The sequence below is a fragment of the Lissotriton vulgaris genome, chromosome 5 (genome assembly GCF_964263255.1).
Source record: "Lissotriton vulgaris chromosome 5, aLisVul1.2, whole genome shotgun sequence".
Lineage (NCBI taxonomy): Eukaryota > Metazoa > Chordata > Amphibia > Caudata > Salamandridae > Lissotriton > Lissotriton vulgaris.
In genome coordinates, this window is record NC_141693.1 from 298955438 (window position 1) to 298981546 (window position 26109).

The 26109-nt window shown below is 42.8% G+C and overlaps 1 protein-coding gene across 1 annotated transcript in view; it reads right to left on the reverse strand.

Moving 5' to 3' along the window:
- Nucleotides 1-26109, reverse strand: part of LOC147710760 (uncharacterized) — a 474425-nt gene that overhangs the window by 317558 nt on the left and 130758 nt on the right. Inside the window, exon 6 of the mRNA XM_086921479.1 lies at nucleotides 13045-13127. Within this exon, the coding sequence (XP_086777605.1) occupies nucleotides 13045-13127 (83 nt within the window). The remainder of the gene's footprint in view (nucleotides 1-13044; nucleotides 13128-26109) is intronic.

Below are 26109 nucleotides of genomic sequence, written 5' to 3' on the forward strand. Positions count from 1 at the left end.
TGATTGTTCTTTGTCTGATTTACTAGTTTGCTTGAGGTGATTCTCCTCACCTGCATTTCTGATTGCTACTACTCTTAAGCTGATGGTAATTTGCGTGAGGGATGTTTATAGGACCGGTGGTGACCGAGATTACGTTGAATCTGCTCCTCCCTGCCTTCTCTGAGAGTTGGAGGGTGGGATGGCTCTTCTCACTCTATATACTCTCTTTCCCACTTGTGGGTTTCTTGGGGCGACAGGCATGCCTATGGGGGGGGGGGGGGTGGGCCGTGGCCTTCCGCTGGTATGCAGGGTGGGGGGATGGGATGTGTTCTATGTTCTCTCTTTGTCTCTATGGCCCTCTTTCTTTTTCTTTTCTTCTTCTGTTTCCTTTTTCTGTAACTCTTCGCTTCCTTTGGGGTCGGGGTCCAGTCTTCTTAGGGAGTCTATTATATCGTCTCTTCATGTGACATAGTGGTTGATCCTGGTTCCTAAATGGTGGTCATTTGTTTACTGTCACATGCCTTCCACTACACGCCTCCTCCCGGATGCTCCCTGAATGAAAATAGCTATCCTGGTCAGTGATTGGCTTTGACTCTTTTTGGTAGTTTTAGACTCGTACTCGACAAAATTATAAAATTAAACCTTTTTACATCCTTATGCTATTGTTTTATGTTACGTACATTACTCTTCGCTCATATACAGCTCTAATGGCGTTCTGTTCCGTTGATACTGCTTTATCCTTTTCCTATATGTCATAGCGGCCGGCCCCGAGGGGTTGTAGGCAGACGCTGTGTATTGTGCATGCTACAAATAAAGGTTTAAAAAAAAAAAAAAAAAAAAAAAAAAAAAGAATAGACTACTGGTTAGCTACAAAAGACGTCTGTACATGGACAACATTGGTAGAACACATGACTAAGACTTTGTTGGACCATGCCCCCGTCCGTCTAGCGCTTGCCATCCCCACACACACTCCACGTCAGTTTACCTGACGTTTGCGACAAGGCACACTTCCAGACCAGGTATTCCGTTCTGAGCTGCATCAGGCTATATTAGAGTACTTTGGCCTTAATGTAGGGTCTTTCAGCAGTGCGAAGACACTATGGGAGGCCTACAAGGTGACTACCAGAGGCCACTATATTGATAAACATGTGGGCATACTGAACAATATTTAACAGCAACTATTTATGACAGAAAGGGATATCCAACAGCTAGAGACAGAATATGTGACCACACAGAACCCCAAAAAGTAGTGGATATCAGGCAAAAGGTTGACACCTTGTCATGTAGATAGGCTTTGCCTTTACACTGTGTTAAGTTAGCATGAGCTTATTAAGAGTTTAAACGCCATTTTACCTCTCTGCTGCTTTTGCTCACGGCACATATTGTTATTAATGCTTTGAGCCTAGTAGAATATTTTGCTTCACACAGAATAATATGTTTTCCTATAGTATCAGCTTTGCTTGGTAAGCTATGTCTGAACAGTGAGTTGTTGTTCGGTCTGATCAGCGCACGTCTTAGACATAACACATAGGCAGCTGTGGCCAAATCTGACTTTTGGCACGTTTAATAATGCACTGCGCAGAGCATGCACACACACTTGATGAATATCCTTATGCAGAGAGTTGGTGTAGAAGATGATGTGATCCCTTTCTACTAAGACCCCTAAAGAGACCTTCTATAATATAATATAATATATTAGCAAGGGAGGGTTAGACTGAGGTTCTATTTAGACCTTTTTCCCTTTAGCATTAGAACATGCTTTCACCCTTTGTATTTTATGGACTAGTAACTATGCTGATAACCTTGTTGCTTATAATATGTTTGCTTGTATTAGCCAAGATACTGCGCCTGAGAACACAGCATTAGAAATAAATATTTCAAATCTGCACGTGTCCTCATTTACTCCTCGTTCTGGACTGATATGTTAGTATAACGAAAGAGTGTTCATGTGTTCCACGTGACCGGAGGTGTTCTAAATTCATGTTCTGGGTTGTCTAATCATTGGGGGTGTGAAAGAACCAATGAGACACTGATTGCTAGTCTGGAAGGGGATTTTGGATACTAAGGTGAGTTTTGGCACACCCTAATTCACTGAGGTTCCAAGTCTCTGTGCACAGTTCTGTGTAGGAGCAGAATCCCTGCGACATGGCGCCCAATCGTTGGTGGTCTTATTACAGGACACTTGAGTAGTGCTTCTGTCAGTCCTTAACCCCCTTCACTATTGTTTCCGGAAGACAGTGGTGTCGGACAAACCTACCTATAATTACATAGGTCTTTTCAAGCTCGAGTCTATTCAAACGGTTTCCTTTTGAATTACTACCCAGTTCTGCTACGTAGGTTCTTATTGGACCGCTTTCTTTCTGTGTAGTTATGGCTGGCGTTGACATACCGCAGCATAGTCACATTGCGGTGGGCAATCATTTGCAGACTTATAACGTCCCCGTGGACGGAATGGCGGTTATTATGGTGGTGAGTGCGGAAGTAGCTTACCCTTTTGAGATTTTTTACTTGTGGGGGACCTTCCCAGCTGTGAACGCAAATACTAATGTGTTCGACACGTACACTCCCACTGCCATGCCACAGGACTATGTTCCGTATAGGACACAGGAAGTTTAGATTAATGCTTGGCAGCACCGAGTTTGGTTTAATGGTGCCATACCCCACTCTTTGTTAACTCCAAGATTAGGTCCTTTGTCCATTCCAGGCGCTACTTGGCCTGTTTTGGCTGGATTTACACCGCATTCTCAAGCAGGAGCGTGCTCCCTTCCAGATATAAGACGACTACATACAGTCGCTATTAGCGTTATTAGGTCTTTAGTACAATACATTACCCGCAATCTCCCGGGCGGGGCCCCAGGTGTTGCAGCGCTTCCAGACGGACAGGGCGGAATGAAGCTTAGCCATGTAATGGTAAACGCAGTGATGGGCAAGCGCCCCCAGAATAAAGATGACTTTCCGGCTTGCCGAAAAGTTTGACCAGCTGGAAGCAGTATTTCCTAACACGACTCCTGGTGAAAAACACAGGATTCTGACAATTAGTATGCCTAAAGACTTGATCCCAGAAGCTGGTGACTGAGTCTTGGGGTAAGATCTTTGCGGCAGTTTTGACGTAGTTTCCGATCTCGTACTTGCTAATGTCAAGGGAGATGCGGTAAGTTTCCAGGTGTCTAATACTTTGCTGGCGGTTCCTGATGCCGATAAACCCCGACAGTTACCAAGAATTATTGTGGCGGCTTATAAAACCGTGGGCCGCAATAGTTTAGGTGTCACGCCTTTCTCTACAAACGAGAAAAAACAACCCCAAGGACAGAAGTCTGAAACGGACGACCAGCCCAAGGCTAAAAAGCAAAATTGGCCGAAAAAACAGAAACAGGGTAAACCACAACAGCAGAAACAGGAGTCACGTTCTGCATCTCCAGTGCCTGCACCTACAGAACGTGTTTATGACTTGCGCGATGATAAAATCACCTGATCGTTTTCAGGTTTCTGAACAACGCTCTCCTCATTCTTTTCAGGACTCATCGGTCTCATCGACCCGTGGTGGAGGAGGCGGCAGAGGTCGGAGTGGCCAGCAGGGACGCGACCAGCCCCGCCCGAAAGACAGTAAAGGCAAGCAGGACAATTCGACACTGAAAAGACCCCAGTTTCAGAAAAAGAAAGTTGCCGCTTTAACAGCGAGATATGCCACAGATCGTGAGAACGCAGCTTCGGAATCAAACATGGGCGCTGATGTTGTTGGACAGCGCGGCGGAGATTACCATAGTGCGAGAGGCCCTGCGTCCACTACTGAGGGTGACAGCGACTGACCAATATGTTGTTGTGGAGACAGCCGATACTAGAGTAGCTCCCCCGATAGACTTTATGAAATAGTCCTTTCAATTGAAGGTGACATACAGCGTACCATCAAAGGGGTATTTTGGGAAAATCTTACAACTAACTATGACATTTTGTTAGCGGAGTCTGACTGGCCCCCACCTTTTGTGCTTGCGGCTCCGAGAGGGGAGGAGGTAATCCTCCCTAGTTTCGCGCACACAGTCTCGAAAGAGCATGCGCTGAACTTTGCAGAAGAATGGACTAAGGCTCTTGTGCCGGCTTTGTACCGTACACATTGTGTGTGGGATACATTTTCCCCACACCATGAGATTCCACTTGTAACCAGGGTATGCAGGTTTTGTTCCAGCTAGTACCAATTAAAAAACCCTCATGAACGTGTAGAGTTGGTAAATTTAGCGGTATATCTTGATTCTCCGCTGTTCTTAACACGTGTGTGCATATTCATAGGGTTTAGTAGTTATGCATCCTCCACCCGTAGGTTTTACCCTTGGTTAAAAACAGTAGTGATCAGTGACGTGAAAGTGTGAACTGAAAAGGTAAAATATCTCTTCCTGCCAGAGTAATAATTTTATTCGTTCTGGATTTGAGATGTTAAAATAAAGTTGTGTGAATGAGAGTGATTAGGGCTCTCACACACTCAGTTTAGTGAATGTTGTAGGTCGACATGTTTCAGCCCTTAGTTGCCGGTTGGGTCAAGTGGGCCCAGAGTGGTAGAGTCAGCACAAGTGGTGCCGACGGAGACCGCAGTAGGTCTCCCTGACTCACTGGGACCTCGATGAGGCACAATAACACTTGACGCAGGTACCTGGCGACCTTCAAGGAGTATGATTAACATATTGTCTCCATTATCATCAGTAAATAGGCATTCAAAGAAATTCTTATCTGCCCAACACTAATAGAGACGCCCTAGGTCTCTACACACCCTGCACTTTGGTCCTGAAGAAAGCCCACTTGACCTAACCGGTTATGCAGGACAAGTGATCCTTCTCTCTTGATTATTTGATTTATATTGTTACCAACATTTTGGCAATCACTACCTGCATAAAACTAATACCAGGAGGAACACTGTTGATTATGCACAATGGGAACATTGTCCAGCTCCTATACAAGGCACTTCTGCTTCCTTTTTGAAAAGGTTCACTTACTTTACAGATTTTAATCAGTCTAATCCCAATGCATTTTATTTTAAAATGACTGAAAAGTCCACATCCAAAGTTAGACTTACCGATACTAAATTATTGTATTCAAAGTCCTTTCTAGACCAGTTGGCTGTTGGAGGCTACGAGTTGTGGAAGGATACCATTGACCTTAAATCAGTTTGGGATTCTAAAAGCTGGCAAATACAAGGCACTGAGGCTTTGAAGCGTGCATGCCTCATCCCGAACCATATGTTGTTTTTGAATTCTACAGTTTCACAGACAACATGCTTTGGATTGGCTACTACAAAAAAATTAAATGCTCATTATTTTCCTGACTTAGAAGAATATTCCGGTTGGAATAATACCACTACATTTTCGATAAGAGATTGACAAACTCCGTTGTTAAATTCTTCTTTTAACATATCCAGTTTGGATTCCAAAGGCTGGTTGCTCTGGCATAGAAGTGCTGACTATTGCCAGCATCGTTTTCTGGGTTTGGCAGAAGGCTTTACACAGGTCAGAGTAGATCCCCGTTTTGAAAGTGGCCATTCTGCGACTACCTATTCTGTAGGCAAATTGGTCAGAACTGCCTCAAACATTCTACCTTGGCATCGGTTAAGCTACATTTGTCTAAACTGACTGACTATGTTGATCGGAATGATTTTATAAAGGGCACGGCTAACGGCAGATCTAAAAGATGGATTTATGCGGTTTATAACGAATTCTGGAAAACATCCCAGATTAAGGCAGCTACCCGCCTTAGAGCTATAGATCAAGCCAATTTAGAAAAAGTGCTAGCAGTTGTTGATAATAGCATAAACACGCTCTCTTCCCGCATTTACACATTAGACAATATTGTATCATCTGTTGTTGACATTGTGCAAGATGAAGCGTCTGTTCTGTATCATGGTCAAAATCAATTGCGTTCCATTATGCAGTTTGCATGGACCTTGCAGACCCTTAAGGCTGGCAAAGTGCCATTGCATTACATGAATACTTCATCATTGTTTGCCCCATTTAATTTGACTGACAAGCAGCGTTTACTGTTGATTAAGGATGCATCTTCTTCTATGTTACACATTGAAAGTTGGAACCTTTACCTTTTTCTGTGGCTGAAGCCAATACTGCAACATGGCTTATCCATGTTTAATTACACTCCTGTTCCCTCTTTTCAAGTTCGAGGGATGTATGAAGTACTTTGCAATTGGTAGATACGAGCCTCTTGGAAGTTCTTATCTCCATCAGAATCAGCCTAATTTAGCCTGTATTTTGAAAGGTACACCTGTGCCTGCTATCGTTCCCACATTAACATTACTGGCAAATGGGAGTTATTTACTTTTAAACAACGAAGATTGTTGTGGGTTAATTAAGGGAATTGCTTATGTCGTTACTGTCAGTGAGCGGGTGGTTTGCGGAAAAATGTAATGTATCCTCCACTGCATGGGAAGCTTGATGTTTCCATGTGGCCTAAGATTCCGACCTTGAAAGAGTTCAACAAGATGAGTCACATAAGAGCTCAATTGTCCCAGAAATAAGTTGCCCTCACATCTGCTCGTGAAATATTCGTCCTTCACGTGGCTAACACCCGCATAGAAGTGCATGCTTTACTGAATACGGATTTGCCCTTGCATTTCGGTGAGTTAATTCACACTATCTTCAATGCATCCTCCACATCTGGGCTGGCTCACTTTTTTAAAGTTGTAAGCAGTGGCCTGGTCACTACATTTCAAACTATATTTGGTGTCTTTCCAGCATTTTTGCATTCTATTTTTTCCAGCCTGTTTGGTTGATTTCCCTTACTGCTGGCTCTGGCTGCTGGCGTTCTTTTACTGTTTTGCTTGTTTTAAAATGGATGCACATCCTGTGTTACAAGGAGAGCTGTCTCGGCTGGGGCTGCTTTGAGGCTGAATGCTTGAGTACTATGGAGCGCTGCCTCTTGCTACATTGAGTGCAGCTTATGGATTATCGTTTCTATTTTCCTACTTCACATGCGTACAGCCTTTTTTCATTGCCTGAGTTGCGACTTCGAATGGGCCCTGGATTTGTGTCTCTGCAATACGGTGTCTCCCGATGCAGATTATAATCAACTTATGAGCCCCTTAGTTGCTCATGAATTGCTTTGTTCTGATGGAGGGATTATGGCCTTTGCAGCGATGCATGGAGTACTGGGTCGTTGGAATGTTTTCGCAGCGGCGCAAGATTTCTTGGCACACAGCTTCATTGAAAACCCACCGAGTTGTCCTCTGATGGTGCTAGAGGCTCCGGTAATTGAGGAACATTTATGTTCTTTCCCTTTGTTAAATTGGATGGGCGAGTTTTTTTCGGATGAGAACAGTGACTTCCTGTTGGAGGCTGTTGCTGCATATTTTGCATATTCATTATTGGGATGAATTATGTCTTCTCTCTCTCTCCTCTATGACCGACGCCACTTATTGGACATCAAACTTTTTTAAAAAAACGTTTTCATTAAATTATGCCCAGGCCTATTGACTTCACTATGTCCGAAGGCTACATTTTTTTTTATTTACATTTGACAAACTATGAAGTTTTTTCTTCAAAGATTTTTTCTATCGTTCTGGGAACAAATTGGAGACTTGTGTTCGGACTATTGTTCTTGAACTCTGCGTTCCTAAATTTGCCCCTTATCTTATCTTATCCGTGCTCTGATCAAGGGAGGGTGTAATGTAGATAGGCTTTGCCTTTACACTGTGTTAAATTACTATGAGCTTATTAAGAGTTTAAACGCCATTTTACCTCTCTGCTGCTTTTGCCCACGGTACATATTGTTATTAATAAATATCTGAGCCTAGTAGAATATTTTGCTTCACCATGAATAATATGTTTTCTTATTGTACCAGCTTTGCTTGGTAAGCTATGTCTGAACAGTGAGTGCCGAAGCCTTCAAGGTTATTTCAACCAAACGGTTGTTGTTCGGTCTGATCAGCGCACGTCTTAGACATAACACATAGGCAGCTGTGGCCAACTCTGACTTTTGGCGTGTTTAATAATGCACTGCGTAGAGCATGCACACACACTTGATGAATGACCGTATCCAGAGGGTTGGTGTAGAAGATGATGTGATCCCTTTCTACTGAGACCAAAGGTATGGGGCCACCGTTCTAAAACCCAAAGAGACCTTCTATAATATAATATAATATATTAGCAAAGGAGGGTAAGCCTGAGGTTCTATTTAGACCTTTTCCCTTTAGCATTTTAACATGCTTTCACCCTTTGTATTTTATGGACTAGTAACTATGCTGATAACCTTGTTGCATATAATATGTTTGCTTGTAGTAGCCAAGATACTGCGCCTGAAACACGGCATTAGAAATAAATATTTCAAATCTGCATGTGTCCTCATTTACTCCTCGTTCTGGACTGATATGTTAGTATAACGAAAGAGTGTTTATGTGTTCCACATGACCTGAGGTGTTCTAAGTTCATGTTCTGGGCTGTCTAATCATTGGGGGTGTGTAAGAACCAATGAGACACTGATTGCTAGTCTGGTAGTGGATTTTGGATACTAAGTTGAGTTTTGGCAGACTCTAATTCACTGAGGTTCCAAGTCTTATGCACAGTTCTGTGTAGCAGCAGAATCCCTGCGAAAACCCATCATAGATTTGCACATGATGAGATTAAATATATCTCACGTAAATACAATGCACGCACCTATGGCGAGGGGTGTAGACCGGGACGTGCGCTCTCACACAGAATACGACCAGCACATCAGTCAGCCTATATAAAACACAAATAACTACCATGCAAGGCCAACTTACATATGATACCCAGTCGATTTTAGATTTCTTTGAAGAGTATACACCCGTCTGTATTCTACACAAAGAACTTTGTCCCCACCTGAGATTTGCCTCTATTTAGACGACATTGCTTTGGTGTGGCTGTTCGATTAACATCGCAAATACTTCTGCCATCGCATCACGGAAGATTTAACTCCCTCCTGAATAATAAAGCTCCCGGTATGGATGGGCTCCCCGGGGAATTCTATAAAGAATTCTAAGACTTATTAATCCCACACTTAGCTGAGATGTATGAAGAGGACGGTATGCTCCCGGCCTCGTTGAGAGAGGCACTAGTAATTACTCTCCCTAAACCCGACAAGGACCTCGCTAAATGTGAATCCTACCGCCCACTGTCTTTAATAAACATAGATGCCAACATTTTTGCAAAAATTACTGCATCACTATTACAACCTTTGTTACGGAATCTGATATTACCAGACCAGGACAGTTTTATACCGACAAGATACACAATGCAAAATCTAAGGACCACCAACTAACTTATTGGACGCGGCGAAGGCTTTTGATTCAGTGGAATGGACATTCATATTTTCGGTATTAAGCAGGATGGGTTTCCGAGAACCTTTTTTGCGCTGGATTGCGCTTCTGTACACTGGACCTGGTGCGCACATTAGATTAAATGGGAATATGTCAGATCTGATTAGCATAAGTCGCGGAACCAGGCAGGGATGCCCGCTTTTGTCACTCATCTTCACACGGTCACTAGAACCACTAACCTTTAAATTTGCCAAAAGCACCCGGACTTCGCTCTCTAGTTCCGGCTTCGTCCCGTCGTTATACCATTATAAGCCAATGATATGGTTCTCTATTCTCGCTATCCGGATACTAATTTAAACCCACTCATTAGGGAATACATTAAGTCTGAACATTACTCGGGTCTCAGCATTAACTGAGACAAATCAGTAGTCATACCACTCACACCCTCTACACCACAGCCCAATTTGGAATACCCACTACAATGGCAGACTGAACCGATGAAATACCTTGGAATATGGATACACCGAAATCCGGAGAAGGTGATTCGGGAGAACTATTGCAGAGCAATAGAGAAATTGGAGAAGCAGGTAGACCGGTGGATCAAACTGCCTCTTTCCCTGGCTCATCGGATCGCCATACAAAAGATGGTTGTCTTGCCAAAATTCCTATACTTGTTTATGAACATCCCGATCTGGCTCACACAAATGAGTGTTTTCTAAATTATGCTCAGCCATGCAGCGATTAGCATGGGCCAGGAAGCAGGCGAGAGTCGGAAGGAAAGTCTTAACCAAACCCTATTACCAGGGGGGCTTCGGAGCACCGGATCTCAAATTACATTTTTATTGCGCACAGGCGCAACATGCCCATTATTGGCTACATTCACACGCACAAATACCGCACATAGCAGTGGAACATGAGAGACACTTAGAGGAGGAAATAAACTCTGTACTCTGTGCATCACGAGCGTGGTACATGTTAGCAAAACATGCACAGAAACTTCCAATATATGCTCCGGCATTGCCCATCGCTCACCATCCACGAATAACAGTCACACAAGAAAGGAATATGCAAACTTTACTGGGGGAAATGGGCCTACGTAATATGAGTGATATTTTTCTGCACAACCGATTCATTACGCAGGACGATCCTGAAGATTTTTGCATACTTGCGGCTGGGTATGGCAGTCGGAGAACTATATACATTGTTCCCGGACGAACCGTCACAGCTTAAAGCGCTACAAATCCTGCTAGCAGCACCCACGGGTTAATGTTTGCTAACACGCCTATGTAATGCATCACAGGGAGAACGGAGTCAAGCCCAGAATAGATCGCTCCAGAGGTGGGAGGAGGGAGTCGGGCCCCCTATAGATGAGAAAGACTGGGACTACAGTTGTACGCAACTGCATTTGCTAACTTCAAATTGCAATCAGCGCATTATTCATTTTACATTTCTACATCAAACTTATTACACTCCAACAAAACTACATAAATATGGACTTGGACCAGATGATAAGTACCACAGATGGGGTGCTTCCAATGTAGATTTCCTACACATGGCATGGGCATGCTTCCAGCTCCAATCATACTGGCAGGAGGTTACTCGTACTCTGACGACTATGTAATCCGAGCAGATACTAAATGCTCCACTAATCTGCCTATTAGGACTCCACAGGATTCAACTGACTAGGATACAAAAGCTTCTGGCTGTGGCGTTATTACTAGCCAAACGCTGTATCGCACTACGATGGGGTAGCAAGCGCCCACCACGATAAAAAGACTGGGTCTCATACAGGACTTACTGCAAAGACACTGGAAACATCTGCATAAGAAATACCGCAGGCCTCTAGACCTAGGGATTTTTGGGAACTCTTTGTACAATACCGTCGGTCCACACAAGTTGTTAACTGAACGTATACCAGAGTGTGTACATGGTGACTGATTAGCACAGGGGTAGAGATGCGGGAAAGATATGGATGATAAATTATATGTTAATGTGACGAGAACGGAACTTGTTGGATGAAACTGTACAAATGCTATGCTGTATAAACTATGCATAGACACACATGTAAGACCTCTGTGAGACGCAACTGTATGTACCAAGAATGCCATGATGTGTGACCCTGTTTTTTCTTGCTGACCAGAATAAAAAAATAAACAAATAAATAAAAAACAATGACAAGGCTAATAGCACAGGCATTGCCACGACAAATTGGCTTTGGCAATGCTTGTTGGGTCTGTTGTGACCCAAGACCTTTTGCATTTCCATGAAAAATGTCTTAAGAAATACATAGATAGACATATGTACATATAGGTACTTTCAGTCAGCCGTCTTCATCCCTTGGTCTGTTTTAATATCAATCACATTTTTCAGTCATCCATCTTCAGCCATTGGTCTGTTTTAATATCAGTCACATTTTGCTTCTGCCCACCACAGCTTACAACAGACCAATGGGTCAGCACACTTCAACCACTGGCTCCCATCACATTGAGTGATAAGATTATTTCCTGTGTACAGTGTGCACATCTGCCACAAAAGTAGCCTACTTCAGTGCCATGGACTGGAGGACCTAAGTGTCAAAGAAATTATTTTACTCTTTTGAGTTTCATTCCTTATTTTTTTTTTTACTTTACAGGTAGCCTCCCAGACATCTGAAAAAAATTGTGGTTACAATTTACCACTAGCATACCACACCAAAATGCACAATGTGTTAGTTTCTTGAAACGATAAATAGAATACTAAGCTATTGCAAATGAAACAATCATTGGCAGAGCCGGACATATTAGCTTTGCCAACTGCACTTCAAAGCTAAATTTGAATTGGGAAGAAATTGTTTGAGGCAGAATTTCAGGAAACTGAGCCAAAGTGCACAGAGCGCGTTAGGAAGTGATGTGGAGAGCAAAATGTTTCTGTTCTACATGCCGAAGCTCGTGGAAGGTCGCCAAGGTAAGAATAATTTTCCAGGTTTTGAATCCTTGTTATTCTTTCTTTTTGCTGTTGGCAGGTGAAATACGCCCTCTACCCTTCTAAAATAAGTACTAGGCTTCCCTAACAAAGAATGTAGCGCCTGTTTCTCAGATTTGTTCCATGGATCCTAGGGGGACTCCAGCGTACTAGGAAACACTTGTGACCAGCATTGCCTGTGTCCTCTACCAGCCTAGAGGGTGGAGTTCTATGTTGAAGCTCCCTGAAATGTCAAGAAGCTCCTCCTGGGATAAGACTCAGCAGCCAAAGTTCACCCTAAGAACCTAATTTAGAGTTTGAAACTCAGATACAGTTTACAAAAATACAATTACTGGGCTGCTCAGTCAAAGTTATATCTTTTTAAAAATGAATATGACTTCTTTTCATTAATGTCAAACAGTAAAGTGGTAACACACAAGTCACAATATCTGCAACAAGGGGCCTTAGTGTTTATCATTCGTATTGTAGACTCGTGCTAGTACGTGCAACAAAATATAGTCTCAAGCTCTGACGAAGCCAAGCAGAATTTCTTATATCGAATGTTCCACACATATTTTAACGTACCTTCAAAGAAGGTATAGTCCGAATTTCCCAGCTGGAAGGAGCCATGTTGGAAGGTGATCATTTTGGCCCTAAAGAGACGGAACATCCTGGTATGACAGGTCACAGCAGGTTTGCATAGAACTAGCCTAACCCCTTGGTCAGATCTACAAATCTCAGATCTGGGTGGTATAAGAAAACTATAATTGCAAAGTCAACAAAGTGCTGCTAGTTCCTGAAGTCCCAAAGATACACCAGCTTGTGCAGATATGTGCCTTCACCTGCAGGCCATGGCTTACCTGCGCTATAAGCAGCCGAGAGTGGACATCTTGATGTGCCTCGCGAATAAGTTTACTTTCGTCCCTTAGTTTCGATATCGTATCTGTCAGAGAAAGAGGGAAAAGCAAAGTCCAATTCAACAACTTTGGGAGTGGCATGATCTGAAAACATTCTGGCACCCGAGCAAAGATTGTGACGGGATACCCCAAAACAACTTCTCACATCAGCCCAACCCATTTCTTCTAAATGTTAACATCACAATGGTTTCCCTGTTGCTATGGCAGTAACTGTCCTACATTCAAAATGTAAGGTACACAAATCACAGACCTCCTCTATGTGGTGAGACAGTGAAGTGGATGAACAGGCCAAGAGGCTGCTTCCAGATTTCATAAAAAGGGTTTCTTTGAAAATGCGTTAAGGATGCTGCTCAACCTTTAGTTCAACAGTCACGGGTTCTTATGGGACAAATGTCGCCTCCAGCACATAAGATATGAAAATTGTGGACCTAAACCATCTGCTGTATGAGACTGTGGCAGGCTTCGGGCTCAACAAAGCCGGCCAACACTCAACAAAGCGATCATCACAACATTGCAAACACAGAGTGAGCTGGAAATAGATCATTACTGCTCTCCGGAGATCCAAATGCCCATGGAAACACAAGGCAGCCTTTGGACCCCATACCCCTCCCCCCGCCACCCTAACCAATGCCTCAAAACCAATCTCAATGGGAATATCTGGGGGTTGTCTCTCTTTAGAAATATTCTGAAGTAAGAGTCTCTGGCCCATAAAAATCAAAATGTTCCTAATCTTGCCTTCTTTTTTTAAAATCAATCGGAATATAGTGCCTTAATAATGAGTAACGTTAAATAAATCTCCTCAAAAGTTCAAACAGAGGCATCTATGATGCAGAGAGAACACAGGTCAGGTCCTAGTATGGAATGAAAAAGATGATTTACCAGGCAGGACAATGGCAACCCATTAGAAGGCAGATGGCAAATAATTCCCCCTCACCAAGTGCATGCTAGGGTTCCCTAATGTCTTTGATAGAGCACCACTGCACCTCCATCCTAGCGGAGACTGGCCCAGTTTAAAGAACCCCTACAGAAATAGGAGTATCTGATACAGGTCATAATTACATGGCTGCATCCCACCAACCCTGCACCAAGTTTAAATTGTCATGTAACAATGACCACAGGCTTTGATGGTGGAGGACCATGCAGGCACCCATTCAGATCTGTTTAAACTCCCCATGTCTATAGTTTTGGGCATCAGTTAGCCAGAGAAATTGGACATCTTATTGCCGTCTCTTTTAGAGCTATAGTCATTCCATTCACATCCCTCACAAATCAACCAGAATAAGTGAGGCCTTTTCCCTCCTGATATTTCCCAGAACCTCAGGAATCAAGGGTAATGCCAGAAATCTACATCTCTGAAAAGAGAGGAGGTAACTTTTGCACTAGTTGGCTGTAAGAACTGGGACCACCAGCTCTCCGAGGGGTAGCATGGCTCGAACAGGAAGGCAGCCAGGGGCTTGCGTGTAAAGCAGCTACTAAACACACTCATCCAATGAGACACACAGTGGGCGCAATAATGGAGACCACACCAGTAGTTGTATTTGTAAATCAAGGTCTTTTATATAGACTTTGGATCAAGCAAGTAATGCATTTAGCTAATCATTAGTATTTCATTTAAGCATTTCATTAGGCAGTTTCAGTAAGACTTGTCATTAAAGTAATAACCAGCTCATCTGAGCAGTAAACATTAAATAACACAGCCTGTCGCATCATACTCTTCAGCAGGCAAAGAGGGTACTTTCATAAACCTGGAGGATCCTACAAGAAGCGACCATAGCATTGCAGTAAAGTACCACATTAAACCTCTCATGGACGCCTTCTAAATTGCACTTCATAGAAAGTGATAAAACATTTCATCCAGTACTTTCAGTACAACAGATAACTTCAAAGAACGCAGCCACAAGCTTTTCTTCTTTTGAATACTGAACGTTTTGCGACCCAGAATCAGATCATCAGAATACCATTAGAATGAATCAATAAATATCACAGTTTGATCCCTTCAGGAACTGTAGAAGCCCACCCCTGCAAGAAATTCAGTACAGGGAGAAGATCATCCCCTCATGACAGGCATGAAAACATTTCATTAGACATGAGCTTATAGGCCACCTAAATCGGCCACTAAACACCACCAGTCACTAAAGTGGGTTATCTGACAGGGTAACATCACTCCACAATTAACGATGCAGTAGGGTAGATCTCTGTTCCTAAGCCTCCTGAACACTCGAGGCACATTAGGAGGGGGCCAATGGGGCCCAGTCTAAGTTCACCCCGGGGGAGGGGCGACCTCGGGCCTACCGCCCTCCTCCCCGGGGGTTACCTGGTGCTCTTCGGCCTTCCTTGAAGTGAGTCGGTGAGCTGAAGGGAGGGGCCCGACCCTCCCGTAGGTCTCACTCAGCCAGCGCCGGGATCAGGAGCAGATGCGGGGGTCTGGTGCTTCCCATATGGTCAGGCGCGGCTTGCGGGGCAAAGCGGAGGGGGCTCCTCAGGTCCTCCGCCCACTTCGCGGTGAGACGGTGCTTCCCCGGGTGCCGGGCCCTGAGAGCAGGGGCTGGTTCTGGGCAGCCAATAGCTGCGCGACTTGGGAGGGGGCGCGGCGGCGCTCCCGCTCATGTGACAGGGGCCCAGGCAGGCTTCAGGCCTAGTGCGGCCTGGCGAACTTGATGCGGCGGCCCTCTCCTGGCACCGGGGGCCGCTGAGGGGGGTCAACGACGGCGCTGGGCCCCGCCCGGAGGCAGGCGGCCACAGGACAGGCCAGAAGCGCCTCAGAGGCGTCGCGTGGGCGGCGCCGACGCCGCGGTGACAGGGTCTCCTCAGGCGCCTCAGGGCAACAAGGTACAGCGCTTGGCGTCGATTCAGAGAAGCGCTTAGGGGGCTTCACAGCGCTGGTCACAGGCAGGGCCAGGGAGGTAATTTCAGTGATTTCTGTCACAGCGCTGGGCAGGGGAACAGAGCACAGCACTTGGCCAGTCAGTCAGCAGATAATGCCGGCAGGAGGGAAGGCAATCTCAATAATTCCTGACAGGACAGGCAGTCTTAAATACAGCGCTGGACAGGGGGAGCAGAATCTAGCGCTTTCCACACAGTTTAGCCAGGACAGCAGGGCAGTTCAGTCAGGGGGAGACCGGTAGGGCCAGATGGGCCTAGATGAGGGCAGTGAGTGCACAGGGCAGCACAGTCCAGTACCTGGTCGATCCCCCAGGAAAGCAGTTTTCTTGGCGCTTGGATGGTTCTCCGCCCTTAGATGTTGGTTACTTGAAGTTGCTGAGAGGGGGGGGGGGATTGAGTTGAAGGCTTGAAGAGTTTCTCCTCAGTCACTGCAGATGGACCCTGGGGTTCCCTACCACTGGCCCAGATCAGGGGGCTAGCTTAGGACACCTCACCCAGCTTAAGAGGCAGCACCTAAATCAAGTCACTCCCAGTAGCATAGGTTCCTAACTAGGCCCTCCAGCCTAAAACTCCTGCATGGGTTCCCCACGTCAGTGATGCCCCAACTGACTAGAAAAAGTTCCCTCCCTTGCTTATATATGCCCAGGTCAGGTGACCACTCCCTAAGGCGGGAAAACCTAACTCCGCCCTTGTTCTGGAAGGTTCCAGGAGCTTCCCCACTCTACCTATGGACAGGGGCTGGGTGGCTGGTATTGCAACATTGTATGGGGATCCAGCCTGCTCCTGACAACTAGGGTGCTACACTAAAAGACCACGCTGCAGTAGCAGGGGCTAGTGGCAGCCATGTTTGAAGTAGAGAGTACCTGCACCCTAACACAGATTAGCTATGAAAAGGTGTCCGAAGACCTATGGGCCAACAAAATGAAGGTGGGAAAAATGAGGCAAGGGCAAAAAATCACAGGGAAAGACCACCCTAGGGCTGACAGGTCTAACATTGGCAAACATTGAAAAAGACAAGGAGTAACAGAATGGGACTAGAAAAGGACTGATCAGTTCTGCCCAGTAAGAGATGTGGACTGCTCCGTCTCAGAGGGCTCTGGACTTGGTGTTTCTCTTCATAATGCATCCTCCAAGCTCCACCTCACACCACCTGAGACCTGCGGCATCCACTGTCAGAATCAATGTAGCTGGGAGACACAGTGGAACTCCTTTGGCCAGGTGTCCTGGTGCAACAAACCATTTTAAAGTCTGTTGGCTTTTAAGAGAACCCAGAATCACAGCCTCAAAGAGCTAAGAGTCCGGATTCCAGTGTTGGAGGTGCATCTCACTAAAGTAATAGGTGAAGTCTGGCCCAAGGCATGACAACTACTGAAGCAGATAAGAGAGCCACACAAAATCCCAAATGTCATTCATTCAATATCGAGTGAAAAGAACAAACTGGGCCACTAACAATGTCTTCTTGAACAAGACACCATTCAATGGCTGCAGCAGAGTGCTTTTGAAGGGGGTGTGATAGCTGCTGCTGCATCAATCAGTATGGCCAAATCCCTGGAAGGAAAACTAGTTCCATGTCCATCCTGTAGTGGGCCCAATGAGTTCTAGATCATTACATGGGTTCATGTGGGGCTGGTCTCTTTAAATCAGAAACCCATGGATTCCCAACACATCCCTTGAATTTCGCCTTAAAAGGACAAGTGGCAGTTCCCTGGCCTACATGGCTGCGGTGGCTGAGAACACACTCCCATTTGACTTACGCAGTTTGCAGGATCCCAAGCAATTTAGAAAGAGTCTTGAAACTTTTTTCTTTAACAGACTTTCTCTCCTTTTTTCTGAGTTTTTCCTCTGCTTTTCCTCTCTTGGGCTCGCGCCGAGACACTCTGAGTAGCTGTGCACGCTACAAACCTCAATAACATTACACATTGCAGACCTCACTTGGAAATGTTTCCGTTCATGCAATGGGGTCTGAATATGCTATACAGTTGTCTAGATGGGGTTGGAGTAAAATTCCCCTGACATGAAGGAGCTACATCAGAAGTGCCACAATGTTTGCAAAAACGTTTGATTTGAATGTCTAGATATCCATGGATGCTAAAACGCAGAAATATTTGGTAACAATTTCTTGTGGGCATATGTACAGAGACATCCTCCAAGTCTAGGAGGAATCAAAATTCTCCCTCCCCCAAAAGAAAACAGCAATTTAAGTTGATGTAAAGTCTCCATCTTGAAATACAGTCTGCACAATCAGGTGGACCTTTTTGAGGTTGAAGAGCACAAAGAATCACACTAGTGCCTATTGGACCAGAATCAATCATGAGCAAACCTTTTCTGCTGGTTTAAAGTAATGTCAACCATTTTCAGAAGATCCTGGGTCCTCTATTTGGTTGCACCTGTTTGACAATGTACACTACAGAGCAGTCCTTTCAATTTTGTCCTTGTGACACATCTGAAACTATTTTTTCCACACTTTCTGCTCATTATTCAACTTACACAAACATTTTCTCTGAAGCACACTCAGTGGGGCTCATGAGGAGGCGAAAGCAATATATTTCATCACAGAGTATGGTGATAGGGTCCATCTAGCACTCTTACTTTTCGTTTACTTTTTGTTTCTTTAATCTCTTTCGTTGTTGTGCTCCGTTGCCTTAGTGTTTTAGCCTAAAAACACTTCTTATTTAACTTGCAAAAAGTGAGACACTGGGAGATCCCAATGTCTGAATGGTAACGTTTAGCACACTTTCACATGAACCTCAATGGTTCTACTCAAGTATACATGTATCCCAAAGTAATAATGATCCATGCAGTTTTCCTTATTTCAAAAAATCTTTGTTTATTACTTCTTTATCATTCATTTGAATTCTTTCATTTCCGGGACAGTTTTAGTTATCATCTCCCATTTACCCAATGCATTTCGGGTCTATGGTGACCCTTCTTCGGGGGTCTCTAGTAAAAAAATCAAGAAAAAGTTGCTATCAGCCCTTGAACTCAGGTACATTGATACATTAGCATTTATACATAATACACTAAGTTCTTAATTACAAAATAGAATAAAACATCTGTGCTTTCACGAAATGACCTTCTTCGTTAATCGGTATCTCTGTTTATACCACGAATCCTCGTATTTGTTAATACTACTAAATATGCCAGAACACCAAACACCTAAATTAAAAAACATCATCAAAGAAAACCGTAATAGCCACCGTTTTAACGTGTATCCTATTTCTAAACCAAACAGAGATTAACGTTAACAAACATTCTGCTCCTCTCTCACGCTGTACTTACTGGAAAATGAACAACGTCCCTCGCTAGCGTGCTGTCGGCAAATCCGCTGCTTCCTAGCATACTGCATGCCGCTATTTAAAGCTACCTGATCGCTGATTGGCTCAATTCGCGATCACGTGATCGCTACATCGGACTGATGTTACAGACCTTGTTCTTTCTTTGAACATATGTTCAAACATTTCAACCACTGTGTGAAAATTATCTGTTCAAGCATTTAAATTAACGAACAAGAATTTAAATCGTGAAATTTCGAAGCGTATTCATTCGATATTTTTACATTGCACTATCATTCAACATAATCATGTTTGTATTTGGTTAAGCTATCACATAGAAAACATGACTCTAATACCATATACTTAATACAAATAATGGAGCAAATAATGAAAATTACAAATTAAATCGACTTTGGTGTCGGCCATTTTGGGTAGGGAAAGTTCTCATTATCATTGTTATGCAGACGAATAAGTTCGGCTTTACACAGTCTCTTTATAAAAAGCAGGATAATTCTATCCTGTCATTCAGTCCATTAGGTTGTAGGCTGCCCATTTTCTTTATCCAGAAGTATTCTGATCTTAATCTGGATTTATGTGTGTCTTTTTCAGGGTGTTCTTTGATGACTTCCAGTATTGTAAAACGTAGTTGAGCTACGTTGTGTCCTGCTTCCAGCCAATGTGTTGCCAATGTGGATTTCAGATTTTTCAAACGGATATTACTTTTGTGCTCAGTTATTCTTATTTTAATTTTTCTCTCTGTCTGACCTATATACAATTTTCCACATGGACATTTGATTCCGTAAATGACATTCTTTGTGTCACAAGTTCCTGAATGTAACAAGGTCACTTTCTTGCCTGTCATAGGGTGTGTAAACAAATTTCCTGTCATTACATTGTTGCAATGAATGCAATTTTCGCATCTCTGCATGCCTCTGTGATTAGTTTCTTTTGGTTCAATCTTCTTTTTTAACAATTCTTTCAAATTTTTTGATCTATTGTAGGCAAACGTAATCCTGTCAGCAAAAAGTGGTTTTAGATCTGGTTCACTTGCTATAAGTACCCAATGTTTTTTCATGATGTTGACTATTTTGGCTGATTGTAAAGAATGTTTCAGGACACATACTGTTTTCTGAGTATCTCCTCTTACTTTTGTGACTAATAGTGACTCTCTCTGCATATTCAAAACTTTGTTTTTTGATTCTTCCAGTAATGGTGTGGGATAGCCTCTGAGTTTATACTTTTGGATCTGTTTGTCGATGGTGGAGAGCAGATCTTTTGGGTCAGATGTGATCCTTTTTTGACGGATAAATTGGGATATCGGAAGATGTTTCTTTAGTGAAAAGTGGTGAAAGCTTTCATAGTGTAAAACACTGTTTCTGTCTGTTTCTTTTATGTGTACACTGGTTCTCAGCTTATTCTGTTCAAGGTGAATTTTTACATCTAGGAATGCCAATTCTTTCTGATCCATTTGATAAGTAAATTTGATCCGGTCGTGTACATCATTCAATCTCTGGATGTTGCTAATCAATGTTTCTTTCTTGCCCTTCCATATAAGGAAGATATCATCGATATATCTTTTGAATACCATGATTCCCGTTGTCCAGTTTATGTCTTCAATTATATGGTCATACTCAAATTTAGCCATAAAGGTGTTTGCGTAGGACGGAGCCCCCGCAAAACCCATAGAGGTTCCACTGCATTGTTCATAAAAATCGCCTTCCCAGTTGAAGTAACTATGTAACAGAGCAAACTGTAATAGTTCGAGCATTAAAGTTTTTTCTCCTCCATGTATTTCATTATTGAGTAAGCACCATTCCATGGCTTCAATTCCCTCCCTGTGTGGGATTGAAGTGTACAAAGCTGTCACATCTATAGAACATAACCATATCTCATCATCATTTGGAATATTAATTGTAGATAGCATGTTCAAAAATGCGGTGGTGTCCTTTATGTGTGTGCTCCATTTCTGAACTAGAGGCTGTAAGAACCAATCTAGGTATTGACCCAGTGGTTCTGATAGTGATCCACAAGCTGAAACTATGGGTCTAAAAGGAGGTCTTCTAAGGTCCTTGTGCACCTTTGGGAGCATATAGAATTGAGGTCTTCTGGGATGTTTAATCAGTAGGAATTGGTATGTTTTCACCGTAATCCACTTCATTTCTAAGGCTTTGTCTAGAATGATTTTCAGTGTTTTTCTGAAGGTCTCTGTTGGGTCTTGTGTCAACTTATGGTAAATATTTTCATCTTGCAGATGAGCTTGTACGCTTTCCTTGTAGTAGGTGGTATTCATCACTACTATCGCTCCCCCTTTATCCGCCTTCATTATGGTAATTTCGTTGGTATCTCTCAAGGTTTGTAGAACTTGCCATTCTTTTCTCGAGAAGTTGCTGGTAGTACTATCAGAGTACTTGATCTTTTGAATTTCAGTTGTTACAATCCGTTCATAAGCATCAATAGTTTTGTGTGAGGTGGGAGCACAAAATGTGCTTTTGGGTTTAAATTCTTTTAACTCCATGTCTGGTCTTTCATTTGGCGGTAGATTATTGAAAAAGTTTTTTAATCTGAGATTCCGTAGGAATTTAAAAATTGATATTTCTGTTTCTTGGGCATTCGATCTGTATCTTGGAACAAACGTGAGACCCTTGTTCAATACTTTGATTTGATCATCCGTAAGTTGTTTGTCTGATATGTTGATAACTAGGTTGGTTTCGGTTTTTTTGATCTCAGTTCTCTCTCTGCTACTGTTTCTTTGACTTGTGTCTTTTCTTTTTCCTTTTCCCCTCCTTGTTTTTGGAGCTCTGTTGTACTTGTTGAAGGTGCATTGTTTGCCGCCGGACTGGTGTCTAAAAAAGAAACCTTATCTTGTTGATCCTTGCGTCTATCCTTGGATATAGGTCTCCTGCTTTGCACTGTGTCTGAATCTGATACCATACTTTCTTGAGACGAACTCACGTTGGTTTGTGGTTGTTGCCACTTCCTTTGATTATAAACCTCTGCCCAACTGTACACTTCTTCCAGTTTATAATCTATTGTGTCTCTTCGATATTTTTTAACTTTCCTCTCTTCAATCTCTTTTGCATATCTTTCAAGTTTCTTGTTGACTTCTTCGAGTGTCGCATCAAGTTCTTCAAATTGATTCAATTCAGTTTTGACTTTAGCTAGTTCATCTTCAAGTGCTCTGAGTTCTTTTGCCAGCTCTTCCACTATCAGCAAAATAAGGTCCAAACTGCATTTATTCAAAATTTGATACCATTTTGTTAGGAAAGCCTTATTATTCCTGCATAACATAGGTTTAAGCGCTATTCTTAAACCCCTAGGGATTCGTTGGTTCCTGTGATAATGTATCAGGGTTGTTGCATGCAATCTTTGATTTATTTCGCGTTTGCTTACATTTTCAAGTTGTTTTATCAATTGCATTACCGTACTTGGTTGTGGGCTGAAGGCTCTAGTCTCCTTGATCAAACTGTAAATACCTTCTGCTTCTTCTGCGGTGTATACTAAGGTTTCCGCTTTGTTTGTAGTTATTTGAGCTATCTCTTCTAAATTCATCTTTGCGGTGCTTGGATGGAAGGTAGACTTGGTTTATAAATGTATCGTGATAGGGTCCATCTAGCACTCTTACTTTTCGTTTACTTTTTGTTTCTTTAATCTCTTTCGTTGTTGTGCTCCGTTGCCTTAGTGTTTTAGCCTAAAAACACTTCTTATTTAACTTGCAAAAAGTGAGACACTGGGAGATCCCAATGTCTGAATGGTAACGTTTAGCACACTTTCACATGAACCTCAATGGTTCTACTCAAGTATACATGTATCCCAAAGTAATAATGATCCATGCAGTTTTCCTTATTTCAAAAAATCTTTGTTTATTACTTCTTTATCATTCATTTGAATTCTTTCATTTCCGGGACAGTTTTAGTTATCATCTCCCATTTAGTACAGAGTATGGAACATTTCTACTTCTTTACGGATTCTTGAGCAGATCTGAAATGTTGTGGCTAATTAGTTTTCCTTCATTTAGATAAGATATGTTTTTTGGATGGGAAACAGCTTTTAGTTTAAAATAAAACTTAATGAGAATGTCTGCTATTCGAAAAGCAATGAATCGAAAGGTCACATCTAGGTCCATAAAGATGATTTCCCAGGAAGGTGGTGCGACTCCCTCTGCTTTTTATATGCCCTCCAACTTCAAGTCTAATCAGGCTAATGGAGGGCACACTTTTAAGGACACTTACTCCACTCTACTTACTCCAAATGACTGAGTTTGGACATGAACTAGAATACTGTATCTTATCCAAATCTCTCCACTTGTACATTATTTCTAGTGACAGGATGCTTGAAATATTTTGAAAGGGAGGCTCAAATTATTTTTTAAGTTGCCATGACTGCTGTTACATTGACGTTCATGAGCTGAATTGATGATCTTTCCATGACAATATTACGAGTAAAGGCAGCATTGCTGGCATATCTTTCTTCCTGATGGATTTCCTCATTGGAGATGGGTCCAACTCTTTCTCCTCCTTCAGTGGGTGTCATCCACTGGAGAAAACCTGGATAAAGAGAGGAGGTCATGGAATTGGGAAAAAGGGGAAAAGATCTGTGAATGCCTATTTTTTCAATTTCGAGCTTTCTTGGCCACCTAGAATTTAGGAAGGGAATCATTCATGAGGCTTTAAGCTGTTTCTTTCAAATGGCTGTAGAACAGTTGTTTCAGTCTCCTCTCCCTCATCTTATGAAGGATAAAATGTTCTCTTGTATTTCTCTTCATGATCAATTATCTCCAAAAAACACCAACCAAGAGAAGACTCCTAGAACAGCTGTTTTTTAAATGTTCAGGAGAAAACAACAATTAGTGCCCAGCTAGATTTAGAAGTATGTCCTAATGTTGTACTTTGAGCATGCATTAAGAAATATACTGCTTTCCCAGTAAGTGACTTTACTTTAAGACATTCTAGCAGAAAGGGCATAGTGTGTAAAGTGAATTCTGTAGTGGTCACTGCACCTTGGCTGTCTTGAGACAACCCTCAGATATCAAGGCCATCAGATTATCTCTTGGTCTCCTTTGCAAGAAAGAGAAAGGAAAATCTTGGAAATGTGCCAAAGCAGCTGCAGCAGACACTTCTTCTAAATATAATGGGAGTCATTGCCAGTGCTCTACACTTTTTGCCATCTCAGGGCAGCATTTGCCGTGAAAGTCAAATTAAGTCTGGAAAACTCAGGTAGAACAGCATTCTATTGCTTTTCAGTGCGCAGTGTAATGCCATGAAACACAACATCTAATACTGTAAATTGTGATCAAAGTGGTCCTAGCCAGATTACACCGCTCACACCATTGCGACATGGGCTTCATATTATCATCACATTACTTAAACTTCCACAATACCTAGCCATGGTTGATGATGAAGAGACATGGGCACAAAACGCTATGAGCACGCAATGAATGTACTTACATGAAGGAAAATCAGCTTTAAAACATCAATTGAACCAAGCACTTTAAAATAACAACAACAATTTTGACCATTAATAACGAGTAGTTCTTTTTAGAACAACTCAGTACATCTTCAGAGGTTCAATGACATGTTTGGTCAGACAAAAGAAACAGGATTATCCCTTTTTAATGCCACTGCCACAGAAGAGGGGTCCCTTACCAGGGCATATTCACTATATTAAAAAGGCTGCGTGGTATAATAGGCAAATGGGGAGCTTGCTGTGTTGGGTTGCTCTCCATTATGAATCGAAAGGGGTGAGGCGGAACAGAAAGATCAGGTAATGAGGGTTGGAAAAGCAGACTATTTTCGAAACATGATGTTGATGAAAGGCTATCTGCATGTAGGAGCATACCCCCATGCTTCAAATAGCCTGGGTAGGGTGCCTTGAGAGACCCAGATTGGATGATGCTCACTTTATCTGGCACATTGTGAACATGCGATTTTGCAAAAGTGTGTGAAGTAACCAGTGTTAGTTTACAATGAAGACAAAGAGAAAGAGCAAAAGCACAGAAGATGTCCCACTGAATCAGCTTTTTCTCCAGAGATGCTAATAAGGTGGAATGTGACACATGCAGTATGGAACATGTCCTACAATCCTCAACACAGCTGCCAGACAGGACATTACCCCTATAACGTTAAAGACCAACCTGCCCCTGTCTGTATGTCTACATTTTCCTGATGAGCGAAGAACTGACCAGTAGGCAGTGACGTGAAGTAATGGCGATTGTTTTTTTAATTTTAAAAAAATCTTTTTATTAAACATACGTCAGTATCAAACAGCTCATTATCTCCAGTTACATTTTCCATATCTAGTACATATGATATAACACAATCAACAATCAGTAATTCTATCTGTCCAGTAACACGCTACAATCAAGGTCTCAATCTAACACCTGCCCCTCACCCCCCCTTCTGCTCGCTTCCCGGAGTCTCCCAGTTCCCCCTATATGATTCCCACTGTTGCCATACTTTTCCCACTTCTTTTGGCATCCCCTGCTTTCAAATACTGTCTTTTCTGCTGTACAGCACCAATCCATGTCCATCTTCCATTGTGTAGCCGTTGGCGATTCCATGGCCCCCTAATCTACGGCTATGTTTCTTTTGGCAACCACTGTGGCCACCAATAGCCATATTTTGTGATATTTAGGCCAAGATTGTTCCCCAGATACACATAACACATGCCATCGGGTATCCAGAGGAACCTCCTGTCCCACCACAACTGACATTATGTGCATCACTTTTCGCCAATATTGTTGGATGACCGGGCATGGCGATTGTTTTTTGATTAAAGAGCCTGAGAAGTGCAACACTACTAATAATAACAACAAGTGGTCAAGAGACTTAAAATATATTTTAAGGCAGAGGGGGAG